At 36.3% G+C, this 21,232-nt stretch overlaps 1 protein-coding gene across 8 annotated transcripts in view; it reads right to left on the reverse strand.

Annotated features, from left to right (window-relative positions):
• robo1 (roundabout, axon guidance receptor, homolog 1 (Drosophila)) overlaps nt 1-21,232 on the reverse strand; it is a 502,926-nt gene that overhangs the window by 19,558 nt on the left and 462,136 nt on the right. For 6 of the 8 annotated variants that reach the window (XM_069190216.1, XM_069190212.1, XM_069190214.1 and 3 more), the window contains 6 exons: nt 17,852-18,083; nt 17,031-17,152; nt 15,244-15,415; nt 8,701-8,901; nt 4,501-4,527; nt 997-1,039 (listed from right to left, as the gene is read on the reverse strand). In XM_069190216.1, coding sequence (XP_069046317.1) covers nt 997-1,039; nt 4,501-4,527; nt 8,701-8,901; nt 15,244-15,415; nt 17,031-17,152; nt 17,852-18,083 — 797 coding nt within the window. The remainder of the gene's footprint in view (nt 1-996; nt 1,040-4,500; nt 4,528-8,700; nt 8,902-15,243; nt 15,416-17,030; nt 17,153-17,851; nt 18,084-21,232) is intronic. The other 2 variants (XM_015341971.2, XM_069190213.1) reach the window with 1 other exon arrangement.

The following is a 21,232-nucleotide window of genomic DNA, read 5'->3' on the forward strand; positions in this document are numbered from 1 at the left end:
ACAAATTTTGCTGATGAACATGTATTTTCATTTACCACATCCAGTAAGCAGCTGTATATCTTTGTCTTCATAAATGCCAAAATGAGATCACTTTAAATTGAACAGGCATCAGCTAATCTGGGGGACATTTCTTTTTAATCTTTTGTTTTTCAAAGTCAAAGCACTCCCTCTGGTGTCTGTAAATGAAGTGCGCATAAGCCCTCAACCATTTTTTCACTGCATTGCCTCTAATGCACTTTCATCTACTCTTGTTAATGTTTACTGTGGTTTTGGAATCTCCTTTTTTAAATTCACCAAATGCTTCTGAAACAGAACACAGGGATGATCACAGATTCTTTGTAAATACACAAATATGCAGAAAATGCATTAATTAATTGTTTATTGTGTTATATCCCAATGTTTAAATGATTTCTCATTGAAAAAAAAATAAGAAATGTTTTTTTGATAGTGTTCAAAAGCACAACTTTCCGATAAACTACTTTTGTGGTTAATTTGGAATTAGAAAAATTACAAATAATGCAACCATTAATTTCCTCAAAGTTCAGCACAGAATCACCGAGTTTGACAAAAATCTTTCCAAAAGGCACCTAATCCTCCAATCTTTAGCAAATATACCTGGAAAGAATTAAAGACCGGATAAACAAGCCCTTCTAAAACAAGGATGCTCTTTGCAAATAGCACTGAAGAATCAAACTTAAAAATCTACCCATTGTTAAAGAAAAACAGACAATCATGCTGTTTTGCTGATGAAGAGCACCGAAGTGATATCTGGGAAACAGCAATACTTGTGCACAAATACTATGCAGTGAGTCTAGAAATGCTTTACCACAGTAGTGATTTCAGCCCAAAATCTGCTTTCTGTGATGAGGAAAAATTGATTACCATCTTCCAATAAAACTAAAAGATGCTACACTTCTACTGCCTTTTTGTGTAAACCTCCACTAAGATAATAAGTCACACAAAATATCATTTTTAAAGTATTAAAGGTATCCTTACCTCCCTCCACTGCTCACAGCCTCTCCTCCTCTCTGATAGGTCACTAAAAGGTATTTCATAAAAGGAGAAGGGTGAAATATCAGCTTTTTAGCTGTCAACGCAAGAACACACATTGAATGCCACAGGAACAGACATTCAAGCTTTAAGCTTTGTGCTTCGTTTACAGTATAGTTAAATATACACATATCGTAACTCATTATTGCACATCACACATTGTCTCATCACACAGACCTGGGCAAACTAATCATCACATGCAAATACATACTGTGCACATACCGTAGACCATATGAGTGCATAGACATGCATTATATGGTCTCATGTTCAAACAGCACAATTAAATTTGACAGACTAGTGAAACTCCTAAGAAGCTTAGCTGTGTGGCAATTTCTGATGGATTCTAGAACTGGCATTTTTGAAGATGGGGGAATGTGGAAATTGTAGCTGATCTGCTCTCTTTCAAGGTGCTTTAAGCTGGCAGAGTGTGCAGGAGAGATAACTGCCTTTTTAATTATAATTTTTTCGAGGATTAAAATGTACTATTTTTATGTTTTTCCATCCCAGTTTGATTTTGGTCTCTTTCTAGTCTTCAAAATTTTCTGATAAAAAAATCGCAAGCATCCAATCATTGGCCCATATTAGCATTGTCTTAAGAAGATGTTATTCTCCACTTGATAACAGTCTGTAACCAAAAATAACCAAAATATAACAGTGATCCAAAAACAAAAACAACATTAAAAATGCCTTTTCTGAAACCAGGTTTCCCCAAGACATAAAAAATTGAATGGGGTAATGACACAGAAGATTGAGCATAAGTGTGGAAATTGACCCTAAATGAGATTGTTGATTTTATCTAATTACATATACCCATAAAAAAAGGTATTCTCAATAATGAAATCAAAGACCTCAAAGGGGCCATCTTCTTGATAAAACAAAATATTTATGTGTTACTGCTTTATAAAAGTTTTCTGACAAAAAAAGAAAAAAATAACAAACATTCCTCCACATATAGCTACCAAATAAACAAAATGGTTTTCAAAAGCAGTTTCTAAAAGTATGATTAAATTTGTACTCATGTGGTATCAGCACTAACAAGCTCAGTTTATTTAGCGAGTTCTAACAAGACAGTCCTAAAATCAAGTATAAAAAGCTGCAGATTTGTAGGGCTTTTAAATATTCACTGCACTCACTTTGTTGGTGCACTAAGAGTTTCCAATTTATACTGTGTATTAAACCACCTTCAAGTAAGAGGTTTAGTTGGTACTGTATATCTGACTTTCACGTTTCATACTTAGAAACTCATCTGAAATGCACTGGCCCTTTGATCAAGTCACCAAATTTTATCATCTTCTTATTAAGTCAATTTTCTCCTTTTTTAAGTCAAACTTACCCTAATGGTCTTGACTATCACTTTGAAATTTTCTGTTTATCCTTCTGAACCGAATTTTATTTTTGCTGAGTCATCCCATCTGTACCAGCATGCAGGAGTTGTATACATTTGCATACTTTCTCTGACATGCACTGAGTGGCCACTGACTTCTAAATGTACAGTACTGCAAGCACACAGTGCAACATTACAGCTAAACTATTACTTGGAGGACTGATGCAGCTTGCACTTTGAAATACCACAAGCTCTCAGGAGCCTAAGTGCATCAGATGGTGTCTACCTTGGGACACTGGCCCCTAAGATCTCCTGGTCATGGCTAAGTAACGATTTAGCCTTTATTTAACCCAGTGTTTTCTGGATTACAAGGCCAATGAGGACCTTTACTGGTTTAACCAGAGATACATCACTTATGAAGACTTCTTTCATAAAGGCAAACATGGAGAAAAACACAAGTGAAACCATAATATTTAGAGCAACTTGCAAAAAGCAACAAAACAGCATGCACGGACAAAGCTGAAAGATGCAAACATGCAAGATGAAAAAGATTGCAACAGTATTCACCCCCTATGAAAAGTGTTTACACATTTTGTTACCGACTCAGATTGCAATCTTACTTTCCAAGTAATCATACTTTCAATTATGATTTAGAATTGATACAATCTACTTCAAACTAGATGAGGGCAAAAGTATTGATATTGAGTTAGATTTTCAAAGAAAACTACAAGATTTTACAACTGCATAAGTATTCAGCCCCTTTTTATGAGAATCCAAAATAAGTCCAGGTGTAAAACATTAGTTTGAAAGGTCAAAATTTAACTGTGATTTGTCTGTCCTTGTGTAATGAAAGTGGTTTACCTTGACTACATAATAAGTGGATCTGTAAGTTTCAGCATAATGATCTTGATTTCCAAACCACAAGTCACACAGTCATACAAGAAAGCAATCATGAAGACATAAAGACAAGGGAACATTTAAAAAAAATCAGAGATAAAGTGGTAGAGAAGCACAGATCAGAAAAAAAGATTATGGAAAAATGTCTAATTTCTCATTTTTGCTGTTTGCTGTCATACCATCCTGACACTATCTACTGTAGGTCAAGCCACCCTTCCAAACTGAACATCCAGGTAAGCAGGAAAAGTGGTTAGGTACAGTATGTCAGTTTGAAGCCACCCATGACTTGAAAAGATTTGTAAAGTTCTATGTACAGTATTAGATGCAGATATGATTGTTAATACACTGTCAAAATGATAGTTCCTACACAAAGTCTATATGGGTGAATGGCAAGAAATATGTAATTTCTGAAAAAGAGCTTGCACAAAAACATGTAAAATACAAATGGCAGTCAGAAGGTTTTGTGGCCTAAATGTAGAGCATTACATCTGGTGCAAGGTCAATAGCACATCATCCAGTTATAGGATGATGTTTTATATCAGCATATACTGGGAAGCTGGAAAGAACTGAAGGGAAAATGGATGATCTAAAATACAGGTGATTTATAAAGGAAATACAGCCACAAAACATAAAATATTTCAGCAGGACCAATTTCCCAACGTTCAAGTCTAAACCACACTGGAGCTGCTTTTTAAGAAGAAAGTGCATGCCCTTGATAGGCCCAAACTTCTGACTTGAATTAAAAAAAAAAATATGATGAGACTTGCAATTACCAATGATCCCCAACAAACATGTCAGAACTGGAGCATTTTTCAAGGAGGAAACAGACACAATTACACTATTCCATTATGCAAAACCTGTAGAGACCTATTCAAAAAAAACCCACAGCAATAATTACTGTAAAAGGTGCTTCCACAAAATAATGACTTAAGGGGCTGAATACTTATGCAATTATTACATTTATATTTGTATGTTTTTCTGACATGTCATCGGCTTTACATTAATGCATTCAGTACGATCTTTAAAGTTTTGAATTAAAAAATAACTTGAAATTTATTTCAAAAATGTGTACTGTATATATTATTTGTACTTCATCAAAATGTGGCACATTTGTAGGGGGTGAAAACCTTTGCAAAGCATTGGTTCTCACTTCTCCTTACTTGAGAAACAGGAACAAATGTTGACACATACTGTACTATAGAGATAAATGTAAATAAAAAAATATCTACCTGTTGGTGTGAAAGTAAATGATGGGACTGAAATATCAAAATAAGGAAAACAGAAAGAAATTAGTGCATCTTCAGCAGGACAACTGTATGTACAGTAATATAGGTACAGACAAAAAAATAATTGACTCTGTCTTTATAACTACTTTTGTATATACAGTATTTAACCAAACTCCACCAGTAAAGATCATGTTATAGATGAAAAGGGAAGGACATTAAGTTATTTTTCTGTATACTGTTGGGTCTGTTTTACAGGCTTCAAGATGTCCATCTTCTGTTTATCATAAACTGCCGTCTTTTGTATGGAGCTGGTGGACAGTTGTTGCGATATTACATCCCCCTCTGCAGCGGAGTACTTTGATCACCCCAGCTTAACAACAGCTCCTGCTGAGGAAGGTGAGACCAGGGCAGCTGTAGCTTCAACTTCACACCCTGGCTTTTGAGGCCTGCTGCTTCTGGGTCAGCAGCGCCACAATACAGTACACCAGCACATCATGAACATCTCAATTACTGCCTTCAAGGCACAAAAGTCTTCTTCCTAATTCTGCCTGCTGAAATCTGTGACAAAAGGAACCATGTTCCATCTTTTGTCCAGATGCATAAAGCACTTACATGTCAGCATTTTGAACATTCTGCTGACTTATTTCCAATCTAGTAATACAAGCAATAAACTTTTGGTTACTACAATGAAGAATTCAGCATATTAACCACTAGTTTGATTTATTTTAAAAAATGAGAGGGGATTACTAGATGCTTTATAGCAACACTAACATTTCAGACTATTTCTAAACATCTAAACATATTCAATTTTTTTTTTACAAAGTTCTTGAATTATTTTGCCAGGAAAGACACAGAAGTTTTTGACAGTATTTTTTCCAGCTGAGATCTAGCACTACCAAAGAAAAATTGCACTGGATTATAATAAAAGTAGCAATAGGGGAAACATTCAGAGCATGAATTACACATTTCTACCTCCTGAGGTTTGAGCACCAATGGGAGGGCAGGCTTTCTGACATGGTTGGGAAAGTGAAAAGCTAGAAATACATGATTTTAAAACTCTCCTTCAGTTTAGTCAGTTCTGGTCTAATATGAGTCCAATTATGGTCTGCCGTTCTTTTCATAAAGTATGATTTTCAGCTAGTTTGAACTAAGGGGGGGAGGGGTTTGGTTAAAAAAAGATATAATTAAAATCAGACATGTATTTTCTCTCTCAGCCTTTGTCATAAAGCTTTTTACCAGGTCCACTTTAATAAAGACAGGAAAAAATTAACTCCTATGATAATTCTATGATAATAGAATGATAATTATATTATAATACCCTCATACATTCTAGCATTTATCATACATTCTGTTATCATCCCCTATGATAATTCGGTACATTATGATATCACAAAGAGGAAGCACATTAATGTAGGTTAAAGTCAAACTATAGCATACAGTAAAGGTCAAGCATAATATGAAAAGTGAGACACCATTTAAATCCACAGCTGTAGCAGTTTATAGCCAAAAAAAAATTATCCAGGAACCATTGTTCTCTTTTAGTATTGGACAGGTCAATGTTTCAGTCTTACCACTCACTTTACCAGGTACAACATGTATATAACCTTTGTAGGATTTTCCAGATAAGAGAGGGAAAAATCAATTTAATCATTGTGTGTGTGTTCACCTCATGGGCTCTGCACATGCTAATACACCCATTCGCGCTTGAAGGCAAAATGTGGGCAAATGATAAATAGCACACAGCTAGAGAGGCAGTGATGTCTGCAACCACATCACGTCCCTCTCTGCTATTGCTGAATCCCACTCATTCCTGCTATAAAAGGGCTTAGAAATGTTTAACATTACATGTGCTCCCTTCCATGAAAACATTTTTGATCAAATTATCTTTTTTTCTTCTTCTGTGCATGTATTTCATTATTGAAGCTTTTTAAAAAAGTAACCTTGGCTTGCTAGTGAATATTCAATTCATACAATGTCCTTCAGGAACACTACAACAATCTCTTTCAGCTAAGATGGTATTGTGCTCATCTAGCTCTTTTCAGGTTACAACAACAATTTATCAGGATGATTAAAAAACAAAATACTGCCATTATTGTTATGCTCCCTGAAATCCAGGCAACCTTATATTTCTAACTATTCAGTTTGTGGCTAGAATATAGCAATGATTCAAAACCTTTGGAAAATACAAGGACATTCTGAAGAGGAAGTGAAAATAATAGCATGTCAATGTCTTTTGAAACTGGTTGGCAAACGATGCAGTGAAATGTGTGCAGGAATCAAAGAAATAATGCATACAAGGCAGTTTATCTAAAGCCTTAGCAATAGGCACCCCCATCTTCTCCCCCTCTCTACAGAAAGACTTTTGAAAGCTGCTATTATACAAATACTCTATATCAAATCTCAACCACAAGAAAGTAGGGTACTTCTGCAGCTGTAAAGCCTGAAGCAAGATATGAAAAAAAAAAACATAATTGTAGTTTTGATATTGTTACTCTTGTTGGCACATTTGGGTTCATAGGCCTGCAGTTCAACCTTCTCAGCTCTAAAGAAATCTCAGGTCCTTTTTTTTTTCAACCAGTTGGCCACACATACGTCTCATACTCACATTTTCCTTGCTCAATAAAAGCCCAATAAAAGAAGCAGAAAAAACAGAATTCCAGTACTGTCCTAAAAGAATGAATGAGCATTTTTGTCGAGATTTGTCGGGATTAAATGAAGGACACATTTGACTTTCCTTTGTGCTAGCAAATTAAGTTTATGCAGGGTTACAAGTGCACTTGTGGGACAGGCCCATACTGTTAGGCTTATTATTGAGGATTAAAACATAAAAGTACCAGTGAGATGGCTACCTTTGTACAAATTATTTCCTATTCTAGGGATCCCAAGTCAGATATGAAATTCCTGGCTGGAATCACAAGCAATTTTGTCATTTAGTGGAAGACCAGAGCACATTTGTAATACCACATCTTTTAAAAGCTCTTCCTTTTGTTTTTCAGAAAATTGCCTTTGCCTCTAGTTTGTTTGAAAGAAGTTTTAAAGGCTCAGGATGTTTATCAGTATAACAAGAAACATAAAAGTTGAAGTTTAACTTTAAAAAAGTATTTGCCTCAGTGGGAGATTTGTAAGAGGTCTGGAAGATCTCTCAGAAAAAACATTTTTTCTGTTTTCCACCACTGTGTAAACAAAGACCACAGTCCAGTTCTTAAAGGGTTACTGCTGTGAATCCTTGTAGCTTCAGCCTGCCATTAGTGAGTGAAGAGAATTAAGGTATTTATAGTAATTGAATAATACCCTTCCCTCCAAAAATGCCTAAGTACTAAAAAGACAGACCACAAATGGCAGACACAGATTCATGTAAACCCAGCTGGCACTGCTACTTTCTACTGTATTTGATCAACAACAATGAGCTGACGTGGCAGATCTCTGTCACAGATTGCATGCATAGATCCCTTCCTCTTCTCTCGCTAATGAGCCTGTCACTCAGCAGTTCATTTCGAAGCCACACTTGTGTTTTTTGTGACTTTCATATGCTGCTCCCAGCTGTTCAGCTGGTGGCACACTGGCAGAATGCATGCGGGTATCTTGAGATGAACCACAGCTTAATCAAAATCTTTGTCTCATTTTCCATGAATACAAGAACCTTCCCACACACTGTCAGCAGTTCTTCATTTTTCCCTGTCTTTTTTTTTCTTCCAACATCCTCTGCTAAATCCAGAGCAATGGAAATCTTTCAGCTATTTGAAAAAGGTTTCGAACAGAAAATGAATATGTGGTGTTAAAGCTTTTCCTTTCAAACTTTTATTTTCTTACTCAGGATACTTCATTACAAACTATGTTGTAATCTAAACAACCTGTAGTATGAAATCGTTACAAAAAATGTTAATGAATGAAAATGAGTAGAAGTAGTACTTTTTGTCTGAATTATTTAACAAAAAGTGTTTTTCTTTAAAGGACTTCTGTGCTCCTTGTTCTCTTTTCTGTAATGTAGGGACATTACATTACCTTGTGTTGTTAAATGATACTTCTTATTGACTTCCAACTAAAAAATGTATAACATTTGAACCAATTGGAACCAAACAGAATCTACATTTGATATTTTTACATTTCTCTATGTCTACAATTCTCTATGTCAAAACTGCTTCTGGAGTTGTTCCTCTCAAGTGAACTATGCTATATGATCCTTGTGCATTCTGTAGTATTTACCTTTCCTCATCCCTGCATAGCTACTGCTCAGTCCACTTCTTTTCTTCCTGTGTCTATATAGCCAGATGCTGAAGACCATCAGGATAATCCAGCAGGCAGCTCCGATTCCTGCGATGAATGCAGGTTGCTTCACAACGTCTGAAATCTGCTGAGAGAGTGTGCTCACTGTCTCCTCATTACCAGTGATCCTGCCATAGGAATCTAGGGAGGAGGCAGAAAAAGATTAGATAAAACTTCAAATAAAAGAGAAATAATCCCAAAGACTTGTTTTTTATATGTTTCGTCAAAGAAAAAAATCTAAGGCAAAAGGCCTAGAGAGCAACAGATGAGATGTTGAACATGACAATTCACTATGTTTTGTCTCTAACATATGAAACCCTCATTCATCTGACAACTAGGTCTCAAGTGTGCTGCATATAAAGCAATCAAAGAATGTAAAGACAGAAAAGCTTATTTTTAATCTCCATCTTCAGAAAATCTACTTAATGTTTTCAGGATCCTTAGGTTTTGTTACTTTGTGAGTACAAAAGCAGGGATTAACATTCAACCTAAAGGTTTAATTCAATCTCATAGTACTTCTTATTTTTGCAACAATACCTCATGTACAAGATGTGGTCTGGCAGTTTAAAATGTTCTAAGAAAGGAGTTTTAAAGCTTAGTAAAAGAAATTTAACTGGGGGTAAATTTCACACAGCTATATTAACATTTAAGGAACAAGTAATACGTTTATTCCATGCTGAAAAGAGAAGAAAGAAAACACAACATTTCAGCCGTGGAGCCTTTATAGCCTTACAAACCTAGTACCTCTTATGATAAAATGGATATCACAAGCCACTTTCAAACACTAATGCTCTTGATGAATCTTAAAAGTATAGAAAATGGTGCTTCAGAATGCACAAATAGCACCAGTATAACACCATCATAACCCTTTCACACACCAAATGTGACAATGAGAGACTGATTTTCAGGACTGTTAGTGAGCAGATGGCTCTGCTGGCAACAGCAACCGCATTTACAAAATCACGTCCAAGAAATAAATAAAACCAATTTCATCCCAAAAAGTGGGTGTGGCTGACTTTATTTTTCTTTTAATCTTCAGTGATTTATTACAGAAGGATCCATGTAGTTGTCAATAATGGTTGTACTTGGTCCTACAGCCTTCGTGGTGTTGTTGTTCCAGAGCTAAAACCAATCCGGGTCCAAATCCAAAGGAGTACTTCGGTGTGTATCTGAATCTCCTGAGCTGACTTTTGACTGAAATGACAGCACCGGCTTTAAAGATATGCTTCTATTCATTTTGAAACCTCTTCATCCAATTCAGGATTGAAGGGTAGCCAGAGCCTGTCCTGGCAAGCAATGTGCATAAGGCCAGAAACACTCCGGACAGAACAACAATTTATCACAGGGCACACATACAGACACACATATAGTCACACCAGGACCAGTTTTCCCAGAAACCAGTTAACCTACCAGTATCTCTTTGGACTGTGGGAGGGAGCTGGAGCACCTAGAGGAAACCCTCTGGTAAACATAGTGAGAACATACAAACTCCACACAGATAGTGCTGTGAGGAAAGGGCTAGGCATGTTTTACATTATCTAGCTTACTTTGAAATTTAAGAAAATTGGGACGTTTGTAGGTTGACCACTCCAAGCATCCAAATATATATGCATATATTAACATAAGCAACAAACACCCTCAAAATAAATACTGGTTGCAATAATGCAATAAGCAATAATGAGCTCAATTGCAGTGTAAAAGATTTAATAAAAATAACAAAAACAGATGTAGCTTGATTCATGTTTTTGAGAAAGACTTGTGGCACTCTAAAATTAGATAAGTAATCCAAAGCAAACTCACAGTGGCTTAGAGTGATAGCAGAGTAGTTTGAATTTGCACTGGAATTCAGTAAAGGATGTTCAAACTATATGATATTTAATGCAAAACAATCTTACAGAAGTTTATTACAGAGAACATGAACAAATATCTAATCATGAGTTGGCTATGTTATCTAATTATAAAGAGCCATGATGTTGCTCACAAGGTTTCCTCACAAACACATTAAGAATATTATATTTCTCCTGGCTGTTTCAGATCATCGGAGGAAAGCTCTTGTTCTTCCCAGATCGGTGTCTGGTTGGTACAGAAAGCCAGTGTTTCTTGATGTGTTTTTTTTTCCTTTACTCTTACATAAAAGCACCTCATATCTCCCCAAAGAAAATTCTTCTTGTTAACTTGCAAAGTTTTTTTTTTTCTGGGTTCTTTTTTCATCTTGAGGTCCTTTTATCTTTCCAGAGACTAACAGTTCTCTAGAGGCTCAAAGGTTTGCCAGTGCAGCATTTCTTCATCCCCTCCCCCAACCCTGGCCATATTGTAGCCTTTTTTTACACTTCAGGTTTATTGATTTCATGGTTATTTGGGGAAGGTTAAGCTGGGATGTGCAGGAGCTTGTGGTGAAGTGCTGTTATGTGACTAACCAGCTGGGGAAGAAAAGCAGGCCTCATCTGAGTAAACTGTACTGTGACCAATGCATTAGAATCACCTTCTCTGTGTTTCACTACAGTTTTTCGCTTGGATATCAAAAAGCAACAAATGCCTATGTTTTCTTCCTCCAGTGAAATGGCTTTGCTTTGCTCATGCATTCACCCCTTTCATCACATTAAAGACTCAGTCTGCATTTTTCATTCCCTTGCTAAGGTTTAAAAACAGCTTAGGCTGAAAAAAAATGTAAAATGACAGCACTCCTGCTGGGGACTTAAAATGCCCCATAATGGATCCAATCTTCAGCAAGTGTAATAAGTGTAAAATATAAATGCATAAATGCAATGCTGTACCACATCTTCTATTGGATGGGGTTTTTCCTCTTATTTTGATCTATGTTTTCATGCTTGAGAAAGGTGATGGATAAGAACACAAGTGTGAATAGCCTTATGCAATCAAAAGTTTTAAAACTGTTTTATCCTGTACAGGGTCATGTGGGTGCCGGAGCCAAATCCAGCAGGCAATAGAAGCAAGCCAGGATACATCCTGGAGAGGACGGCAGTCCATCACAGAGCACAGACAGACACAAACACACACTAAGCACACAGTCTCACCAGGTCCATTTTTCCCAGAAGACAGTTAACCTACTGGAACGTTTTTGAACTGTGGGAAGAAAGCTATGTGAACAAGGAGAGAACAAGTAAACTACATAAAGATAGCACCACAGCAATTAAACTCAAGGGTACCTCCATAAAGTTGCCCCCACACACTCACATGTAGCTTCCCCTGCACTACAAATAGCACAAACAATATCACCCATTGCATTTCATTCATGAGATAGTTTCTTATTTTTTGGGGTGTGGCGTCACTTCGTGACATTGCTATATTATTATATTATGAATATTATTATGACACCACTATTTCATCTTTAAATTGAATATATAGATGGCCCCACAATTGTATTTTTAAATCTAAAGTAATGAAGGAACTTGATTTTTCAGAAAAGACTTGATTGTTACACAAGAGAGTGAAACTTGACATAATCTGTTACAGTTATGAATTTTAATTAAAATAATTTCTTCTGTGTCCTAATAAGGAGAAAAAAAAAGTTACAGGACTCTTGGCTCTTAAGAGACTGTCGATGTAAACTGAATATTTAACCTATTGTGATATATAAAATTAATAAAAACATCAATATATTATAAATCTTAATTCGATTTTATTGTTAAAGAACACGTTTATGTATTTAAGATTTCAATAATAAAATATATTCAGCATTTCAAACTGAAAATAACATTTTGTAACTTAAATTTAATGTCTATAGCTGACCTATTGGTCATGTGATTTGCAATTAGTTTCCTTTTCTATTACACTTCAAAGTGGCATTCCAAAGAAAATAAAAATGGTTGCAAACTGCTCCAAAGTTAACTTGTGTTTCATCAAACAAGAAGGAGAGTAAAAATAAAAGTGCAGCCCACACCACCCCCCACCACTGCAAGGAGACAATGCTCCAACAAAGCATGGAACACTCCCTCCAGTGATACAGTCCATCAGAAATTAAGGTGAAACAGGCACTACACCAGAAAGCACCTTAACAGCTTTGATGAACCCAATAGATTATAAAAACCACATTTATATCAACCACTAATATGAAAAAAGGGCAGCAAAACATATAAAAAAATAAAATTTAGATTTTAAATTTTAGAAATTAAAAATACAAAATTATACATAGTGGCTTTAAAATTAGCATTTAAAAGTAAATATTGTATACATTTAAAAAAAGTTATCTGCTCAAGAGCATCTTTAAATTACCTTCCTAATTTCGAGCATCCTGGTGATTGGTGGTCTGGAGGTTCATCCATTTTATTGCTTTATTATTAATATTATTTTAATATTTAACATACTGTGATTTATAAAATGAACAGAAATGTGAAAATACATCTTATTTTATTATCAATCTTTTTATGCCCAAGGAACAACTGTTTAAAGTACAGCTGGCAAGGATTGAACCCAGGCCCTTTCACATGAAAGATGAGAATTCATCCACTGAGCCACCAATACGTCACCGTGATCTTTGATTACAAATTGGTTTTTCCCAATGTAACCAATGAATTTCCCCAAATTAACCAATGACATTAATTTTGTATTAATATTATTTCATTATTTAACATACTGTGATATATAAAAATAACAAAAGTGTCAATATATTATACATATTATTTATTTTGTTTTTAGAAAAAGAGCATTTGTTAAAAACAAAAGTGGTGCCCTGACAAGGAATTGAAACTGTGACCTTCCAGGTGGTAGGCAAACACTTTACCTACTGTTGTATTTTCTTCTACAGTAGTGTTAGCAAAATGTAGTTAAACTAACATGTCAAAACTTTCCCAAAATAACCACAAGTAAATGAGTTAAAAAAACAATGCAGATGTTTACATGCCTGGTCAATACTGAGCCCCTTGGGAATATATTTTCTCCCATATTACAGATTAAATAAAGCTAATGTTTTTAGTAACATCTAATGCGCATCAGGTGCCACCTATTGATCATCTTTAAATCACACTGCAATGTGCTGCAACATGTCTAACACAGCAATGGGTTCTAACGCGTGCTCTGAATGGCTGCATCTGTACCTTATGCATCCAGTGCCAGTGATTAAAATGGGGAGCAATCCTGATTCTAATGATTCAAGATAATGTAAATATTAATATAAGCCATTTCTCATCTTATTTCTGATTTCCAGTTACACTTTAGTGTTTGTTCAAAGTTCTTAATCAAGCTTACTCTCTAGAAGAATCCATGAAAAATTCTGAAAGTAGAATGGCATAGTGGGATGCCAGCAATACGATGTACTTTAGAGAGGATCTGATTAATCCTATCACCTGTTACCCAGCAAGACCCTTCTTCTGTCTTAATGAACATCACTAGCAGTGATTCTGGTTATCTCATTTATCTGAAGAACTAATAATCCAAAACCACATATAAGATTCCCTTATTCAAGAACCTAAATCAGTTTTGCTCCTCTGAACGTTATGGGATATTACCTCAGCTATAACACAATGCTAACCTTGTTTATTGGAGCTCTTACCTGTCAACCACATTGCATATTCTATATGCCAAAGAAAGCTCTTAATAATTTATTAAAGTTTTGGTTATATATATATAATTCATATTATAAAGCTCATGCAAAACACATACGTTGAATCTATTGGATTACCTGATTCTGCTTTCTATAACTTTCTTCCCTGTGTTGTTCTCATTGGGTTCTTTTGCAAAAAGATTTGCCGAATGCTCTGAAACACTGCTCTTTATGAAAGGCAACGTCATAAAATAAGAAATGACTGACATACAGATTTACTAACAGAGAGTGCTAAAGCAAGGGAATCTGAAACAGGGAGTCCAAATCAAGAAGCCAAGTCCTGAGAGGATACACATTATGGGATCAAGCCTCGTACAGGATGTTAGCTGCCTACCACATTGCAGTTTCTCCTTGTTCTTGTTTCTCCAAAGAAAAACTCATTTTCACCTTTTCAACCTCTTCTGAAATTCAGAGTGAGGGTATTACCAATGACAATTGCAAAGGATAAGAAAAAACAGGGATAATCATACACTGCCTGTTTAAATGAGCTTTATAAAAGTTAAATGCATACAGTACTGTTCAACTCCCTCTTCATCGCAAAGCCCACTGTATGCCATAAACAATTTATGTATTTTCTGTTTCGTATATACTGCATGTTTTGTTCTAGTTACTGTAAATAGTAATGATATAATTTTTTAGCTTGTTTTATGTTTTGCACACTGTTATATTATTGTATTAACTGTTTCCTTTCATTTATGCCACTCTGCAGTAAGTGTTTTGCATTAACTTTATAAAAGGACATAACATTGTTAAGACATAAACGTCTACGTTTAAGACACTGTTTGTGAGGCAGCTTTAAGTTCATGCTCTGTGACCTTTGAAACCCTATATTGTTGAAGCTCTATCCAATTTTGCTTCAATGGCTGTAAGATGGACGTGGAGAATAGGTCAGTTGTGTAGGCCAGTCTGGAAGCATGACTTACCGAGCTGGATGAATCTTGACTCACTCTTCACACCGGCTCCTGCGCCAGTGCTGGCCGCCACCTCCACAGTGTAGCGGACACCTGGGGACAGGCTGGGGATGACCACTGAGAATGTAGATCCATCCACTGTCCGGTTAATGTGGTACCTGCTTTCATTTCCCAGGCACCATATCTGCACAGAAAATACAAACTGCATGAACACATCTGAGGATAAAAATCCTCACACATAACAGATTCAACAACCAGAAAGATCCATATAGTTTACTTCTAAGTCAATCACCACTATCTCCCTACACTTTAAAACCTGTTACAAAATCTTGATTGAGAGTGGACTGGCCAGTAAATGCCTTTGCAGGTTATTTTTAAATTTCTTTTCTCTGCCTTTTGACTACTAATTGTTTCACCTTAAGGTGTGTCTTTGCAGCTGTAATGTGTTTGATCACGTGTCATGTTTTATTTATCCCCTACAGAAAAGCCACAGAACATTACAAAAAAGAGGGCACTGTCGTTACAGAAATGCCTTCTGCTCAAGCTGTGCATGCTCCACAGCATTACAATATTTTCTCCATCTAATAGAAACAATGAAAGTAAAACAGAAAAGCTCAAGTAAAAAAAAATCCATCTTTCCATCAAATTAATACTTAAGAACTGAATCATTTGGTGTCCAACTGAAAATTATGAAAGTTGTTGTCACCTAAATCACTGTGGGATACATGCTTCACAAATCAATCTTTAAAATTTTATGAATCAAAATGAATGGTTTTTCTTTTTATAAATGGAGGCAATCTGATCCACAAATATACCTAGAAAATTCTTTCATTTTGTATTTAATACCAAAAAAACAATTACAGATGGAAAAGGTTAACTATATTGAAATCAAATGAGTTATTTTTCTTTTTTTCAATTTGGCATTAGAGGTATTTTTCTCAGTCCTGTCCACAGACATCCTTACATCCTGATTTGGCATTGTGCAAGGATGCTTGTCTGGATTGAAACACAAATTTGGTTGACATTTGCTTTGCCTTCCACATCCCAAATCATAAAAAAAGTTTGTCATATTAACAGGTCAGCATCACTTCTATTCTCTATAAGCTGTAACATGAAAGAGGAGAAGACTACATATCTAATAAGCAAAGCTTTACTATGTACTCCATTTAACAGCCATGAAATTACACTGAATTCCATCTTGAGAAAACACTTTTCGAGAAAATTAACAGGATCCCAATTTGTAAACTGACTGCATAACCCTTGCCACCCACAACAATTGACATTCAACAGCACCATTACCAATCAAAATAAAAATTGTAATTTAGAACATAACGTTAGGAAAAGACATACTGTATAGGTGAGAATGAAAGTATGGAAGAACATCAAGTTGGATATACCTAGGTTACACTTTAGAAAAAGAAGTAAGAAAACTTAACTTAAATGGACAAAAACATGCCACTGATTCAACTGTTTATTTGTTTTAATGTAATTTTTTAAATCTTGAGTCAGGCATGAACTTATATAATGAACTGTTAAATAAAAAGAATGATTCAAGGTGGCATAATCGGAGGATAATAGGAATGTATTATGATCAACTACAATATTTCCGCTATTTGTTTTTTTCTCCCAAAAAAAGTAAGATAGTTTGCTCATTTTGCTCCTTTTTTATTCCTACTACAGTTTTAAATGTAAAAATGGACCCTATGTACCCAGCCAGGTTTTCTCCAGCAGATGGAGCTGTCTCTCCACGGTCACTGTTCTCAGCATGAATTTGTACCAAGTTAGGAGATGCTTGTTACCTTGTACTCCTGTACCACTCCATTCTGGAACTCCTGTGGGGGCGGTTGCCAGGAGACCAGGATGGCTGTCCCGTTGTCATCGCTCTTTGTTACAGTTACCCCCTGGGGAGGGGCGCTAGGAGCTAGGAGGAAACAGAGACAGCCGGTCTTTCTGTGTTTAGATGACGAACACACTTTTTATAGTTCTGTTCAGTTCAAATTTCAGCTTTTAGTGTACAGGGCTCTCTTACATAAATATAACTCTAACTAGATTTTGTTTGGGGACCTCATCTTTCTTCCTTTGCTTAGATGATGAACTAGCAGGGATTTCCCTTATATTATTTTTTTAAAATGGGCTGGAAGGGATCACAGCAAATTAAAATGCAAGGCAAACATATTTGCAGACAGGATTCATCCAATTAAGCTCAAGAGGTACCTGTTTGTCACAGTGGAAAAGCTTTTCAGCCTTCCTTTTAAGAAGCTGTTGCCAACACAAACACAAAACAGTTCTATAGTATGTGTACTATTAAAACACTGAACAAAAATTATTGTAAGTTTTTTTTCTATTGACTGAATATTAACTTTATTAATTACCAAATCAATAAAAACGAACATATATTTTATTTATCAATCATTGCTTTTGTTACAACATGAAAAACATAAACATAACTAGAATTTCTTGTAATCCCAGCCCAATGAGTATAATTATAAGAATTAAAGCTTTGCATAGAATATGTAATTAACCAGTGCTTGATATCTATCAAAACAATCATATCCTTGCAGAGCAAGAAAAGCCATGTATAACAATCTGTACTAGACACTATATCTGTGATCTCACGTACCTTCCTCTAGAGTTTTAGCCACTTTGACCTCGCTGTCAGTCCCTTGAAATTCGTTAAAGAAAGGACGGACTTTGAATTCATACATGACTCCTTTCTTCAGCTGTGGGATGACTGCACTCTCTTCTCCAGGTGTTCTAACTTCGAACACAGACCACTCTGACTTCACCTGGCCATCCTGTGTGGGCCTGTAGATGATCTTGTAGCCTTGAATGTACTGGGACTGCTGCTCCACCTGTAAACAGTAACAGCAGACAATTATAGCCCATGTCTTTTACTGTTCACATTATCTTCAGATATATTTACACAATATTGAAAATTAAATAGAGAAGAAATAGAGGCCATTTGGTCCATCTAGCTTATTTGTCAGTTAGTAACAAACTGATCCAAAGATCTCACCCAGCCATTTGTTGGAGGAAATCAATTTCTTTTTGATGAAAGGAAAGACAACTAAAATAAACACCAACTCAGATGGTGATTAAAAAATACACCAAGTATATGCTCTTTTCTTTGCTCAATCAATTCATATTCTTAATTTTTCCTTCTACGCTCTCCTATTGGCATAACTTAGTTGTTTATTTATCTGAAAACATTGCATGTTTTGTTTCTATGTATTATTTCACATTTACAGTATATTAAAAACACCTATAATAACAAAGTAAAAATGCTGGTACTGTATATGCTAGTTTGGGAGAGCCACGTCCAAGTCAAACAGGGGGTTAACTTTCCTTCCACAGCTATTTGAAAAACCAAACCATGAGCTCATAATAATGTGGTTCCTAAATGTCTGTAAATCGTTAGACATCAACAGGCTGGCCAAAACAGCCAAACTGGCTTCATTTGTGCCACCCTTTACGAGTCTGGCAGAGAAGGTCATTTGCAATTAGTCAAACAATAAAATGACATTCCAAGCTATGCTCAAAACTTAAGTTATGTCTGAAAAATTACTCTGTGATAAACCCGTGAATACAGACAGCCCAGGTTCACAAGAAGTATTTACAGATGTTTACATTCTTTAGCTTGTCAGTGTTTTCCTCTCATTAGTTTACATACTATCTGAGTATACAACTATTTTTGTCTAAAGTTTTAATTTTCTTTATGCCAACAGCAATGTTAAAAGAATATAAAAAGCACTTTGTCTTGTGTAAAAATGGCAGCCAATTTATTTTTTGAAATAAAGAATCTTATTTCAGGTGGTCTTTATTAAACACAGTAATGCAGACTTTAAGCTTTCAAATGAACACACCCAAACCCAGCTTCTGGTCCAAACCAAGTTTGGTCTTGGCATATCTGTGGCCTACAAAGAAAGCAGCCAGGAACCTCCCTCGGTTTTGAGGTAGATAATTATAACATGTAGTTTGTAATGATGACAGAGCAAAATAAGTATTTTCTGCTTTAAATACAACAAAATAAAAAAGCTCATGTATAACACAAAAAACAGCAAATAGTACAGGGAAATGTTCTCAGCATGAACAAAGTATTTTTATTTGACTTCATTAAATACTTTTCTTAATTAGGCACATCTTTACCCTACACAAACTGTGGGTTCACAAGTTCAAGCCAGAATGAATGGACTCTCAGTAAAACCTGGAAAAGCAAGTGAAGTCCAGAACGTCACTTCCAGTGTTGCGATGAGACATGCTGGCGTATTTTCCACAGACCATCTGCAAACTATTTCTCCCAAACTCACTGGCAGGATATTTCTTTTGTGTATTAAATTAACAATGATCAAGTGTTTTCAATATCTGAGGGCATTTCACCAAACCTTTAGTCTGGAATAAAGCATTATTTTCCTTCACAGCAGACCTCTTTGGCTCATGGAAAATACTATATTTAGAGGCAAGTGATTCTTAAAGTTGTTTTTCAATGCAGTTTCCCCAAATTTCGGTTGGACAGTATTTGTACTGCCATGTATTCTCCATATCCCAGGTCCTGGTAGACATTTTTGCACTTTTGACAAGAGCAACTCTGTGTTCTGTTGAAAATAATGGTATATTTTGGTATAATGGTATGGATCCAGCAATTCAGAATCCACAACAAATAATGCAGAACAATGCGGTATACATAACACATTGCAACATGTTGTTGTTTGTATTCTGTTTCAGGCCAGCACTACTTTGTAAAAAATGTCAGGTAATGAATGCAGTGAATGCTTAATGTCACGTGTGGAGGTTTCTGGGCTGTTACCTGAAAACACCTTGTTTTTAAGCCTGATGAGTGCTCAGCCCTGTAGGGACAATCTTTTTCCAATTATAAAATTTAATTTGTTTACTGTTCCAAATTTTAATAATTTTATACTGTATATTACAGTATGTTGAATATTAAATTCATATTGAAAAGTAGGGCTGTTTTCTAAAAAAAATATTCAGTCAGATATTTGAAAAAATAGCTGATTATTGTACCTTGCTGTGAAATTTTTTCAGGTTTACATCTGCATTAAAATAAAATTAATTAATTTTGTGTTAATGCTAATTTCAACAAGTAATTAGGAAATAGTTTTGCTTTAGATTTTGATGAAAAATATATTTCACATATACTTTAGTGGCTTCATAGCCATATGGTATCATACTGTTTTTACAGTATACTGTATATATTGTAACGCAACAGGGTTCAGGTGGGCGCCCTCGCCTGCTGCCTACACAGGTCGGCCCCGCACCATCGGGGATGCGAACCCAGGCCTCTGGCGTCACTCAACAGGGACACAGCTTGGTGAGCTAAAGAGAGATCTCTCCGCAGCCTTGCGGCTGTGGTCCTGCTATTACAGGGAAGGGCGGTGACGTCACTGCTTATGAAAAGCCGCCTCTTACACAGTGCCAGTCAGCCGTATGCGTTACACTTTCCCCCGCTTAACTCGCGGTCCTCGGCGAAGGGCTATCCCACCCCACTTCTAACACCAATGTAATGCAACGTGGTTCAGGTGGGCGCCCTCGCCTGCTGCCTACACAGGTCGGCCCCGCACCATCGGGGATGCGAACCCAGGCCTCTGGCGTCACTCAACAGGGACACAGCTTGGTGAGCTAAAGAGAGATCTCTCCGCAGCCTTGCGGCTGTGGTCCTGCTATTACAGGGAAGGGCTGTGACGTCATTGTTTATGGTAAGCCGCCTCTTACACAGTGCCTGTCAGCCGTATGCGTTACACTTTCCCCCGCTTAACTCGCGGTCCTCGGCGAAGGGCTATCCCACCCCACTTCTAACACCAATGTAATGCAACGGGGTTCAGGTGGGCGCCCTCACCTGCTGCCTACACAGGTCGGCCCCGTACCGTCAGGGACGCGAACCCGGGCTTCCGGCGTCACTCAACAGGGATTTTGCAATTTGCAAAAAATGCAAGTGCTATTTAAAACTAAGATTCTAATCTAAAGTAGATCTCCTATGCGCTGATTA

This window comes from Lepisosteus oculatus, chromosome 5, assembly GCF_040954835.1.
Source record: "Lepisosteus oculatus isolate fLepOcu1 chromosome 5, fLepOcu1.hap2, whole genome shotgun sequence".
Lineage (NCBI taxonomy): Eukaryota > Metazoa > Chordata > Actinopteri > Semionotiformes > Lepisosteidae > Lepisosteus > Lepisosteus oculatus.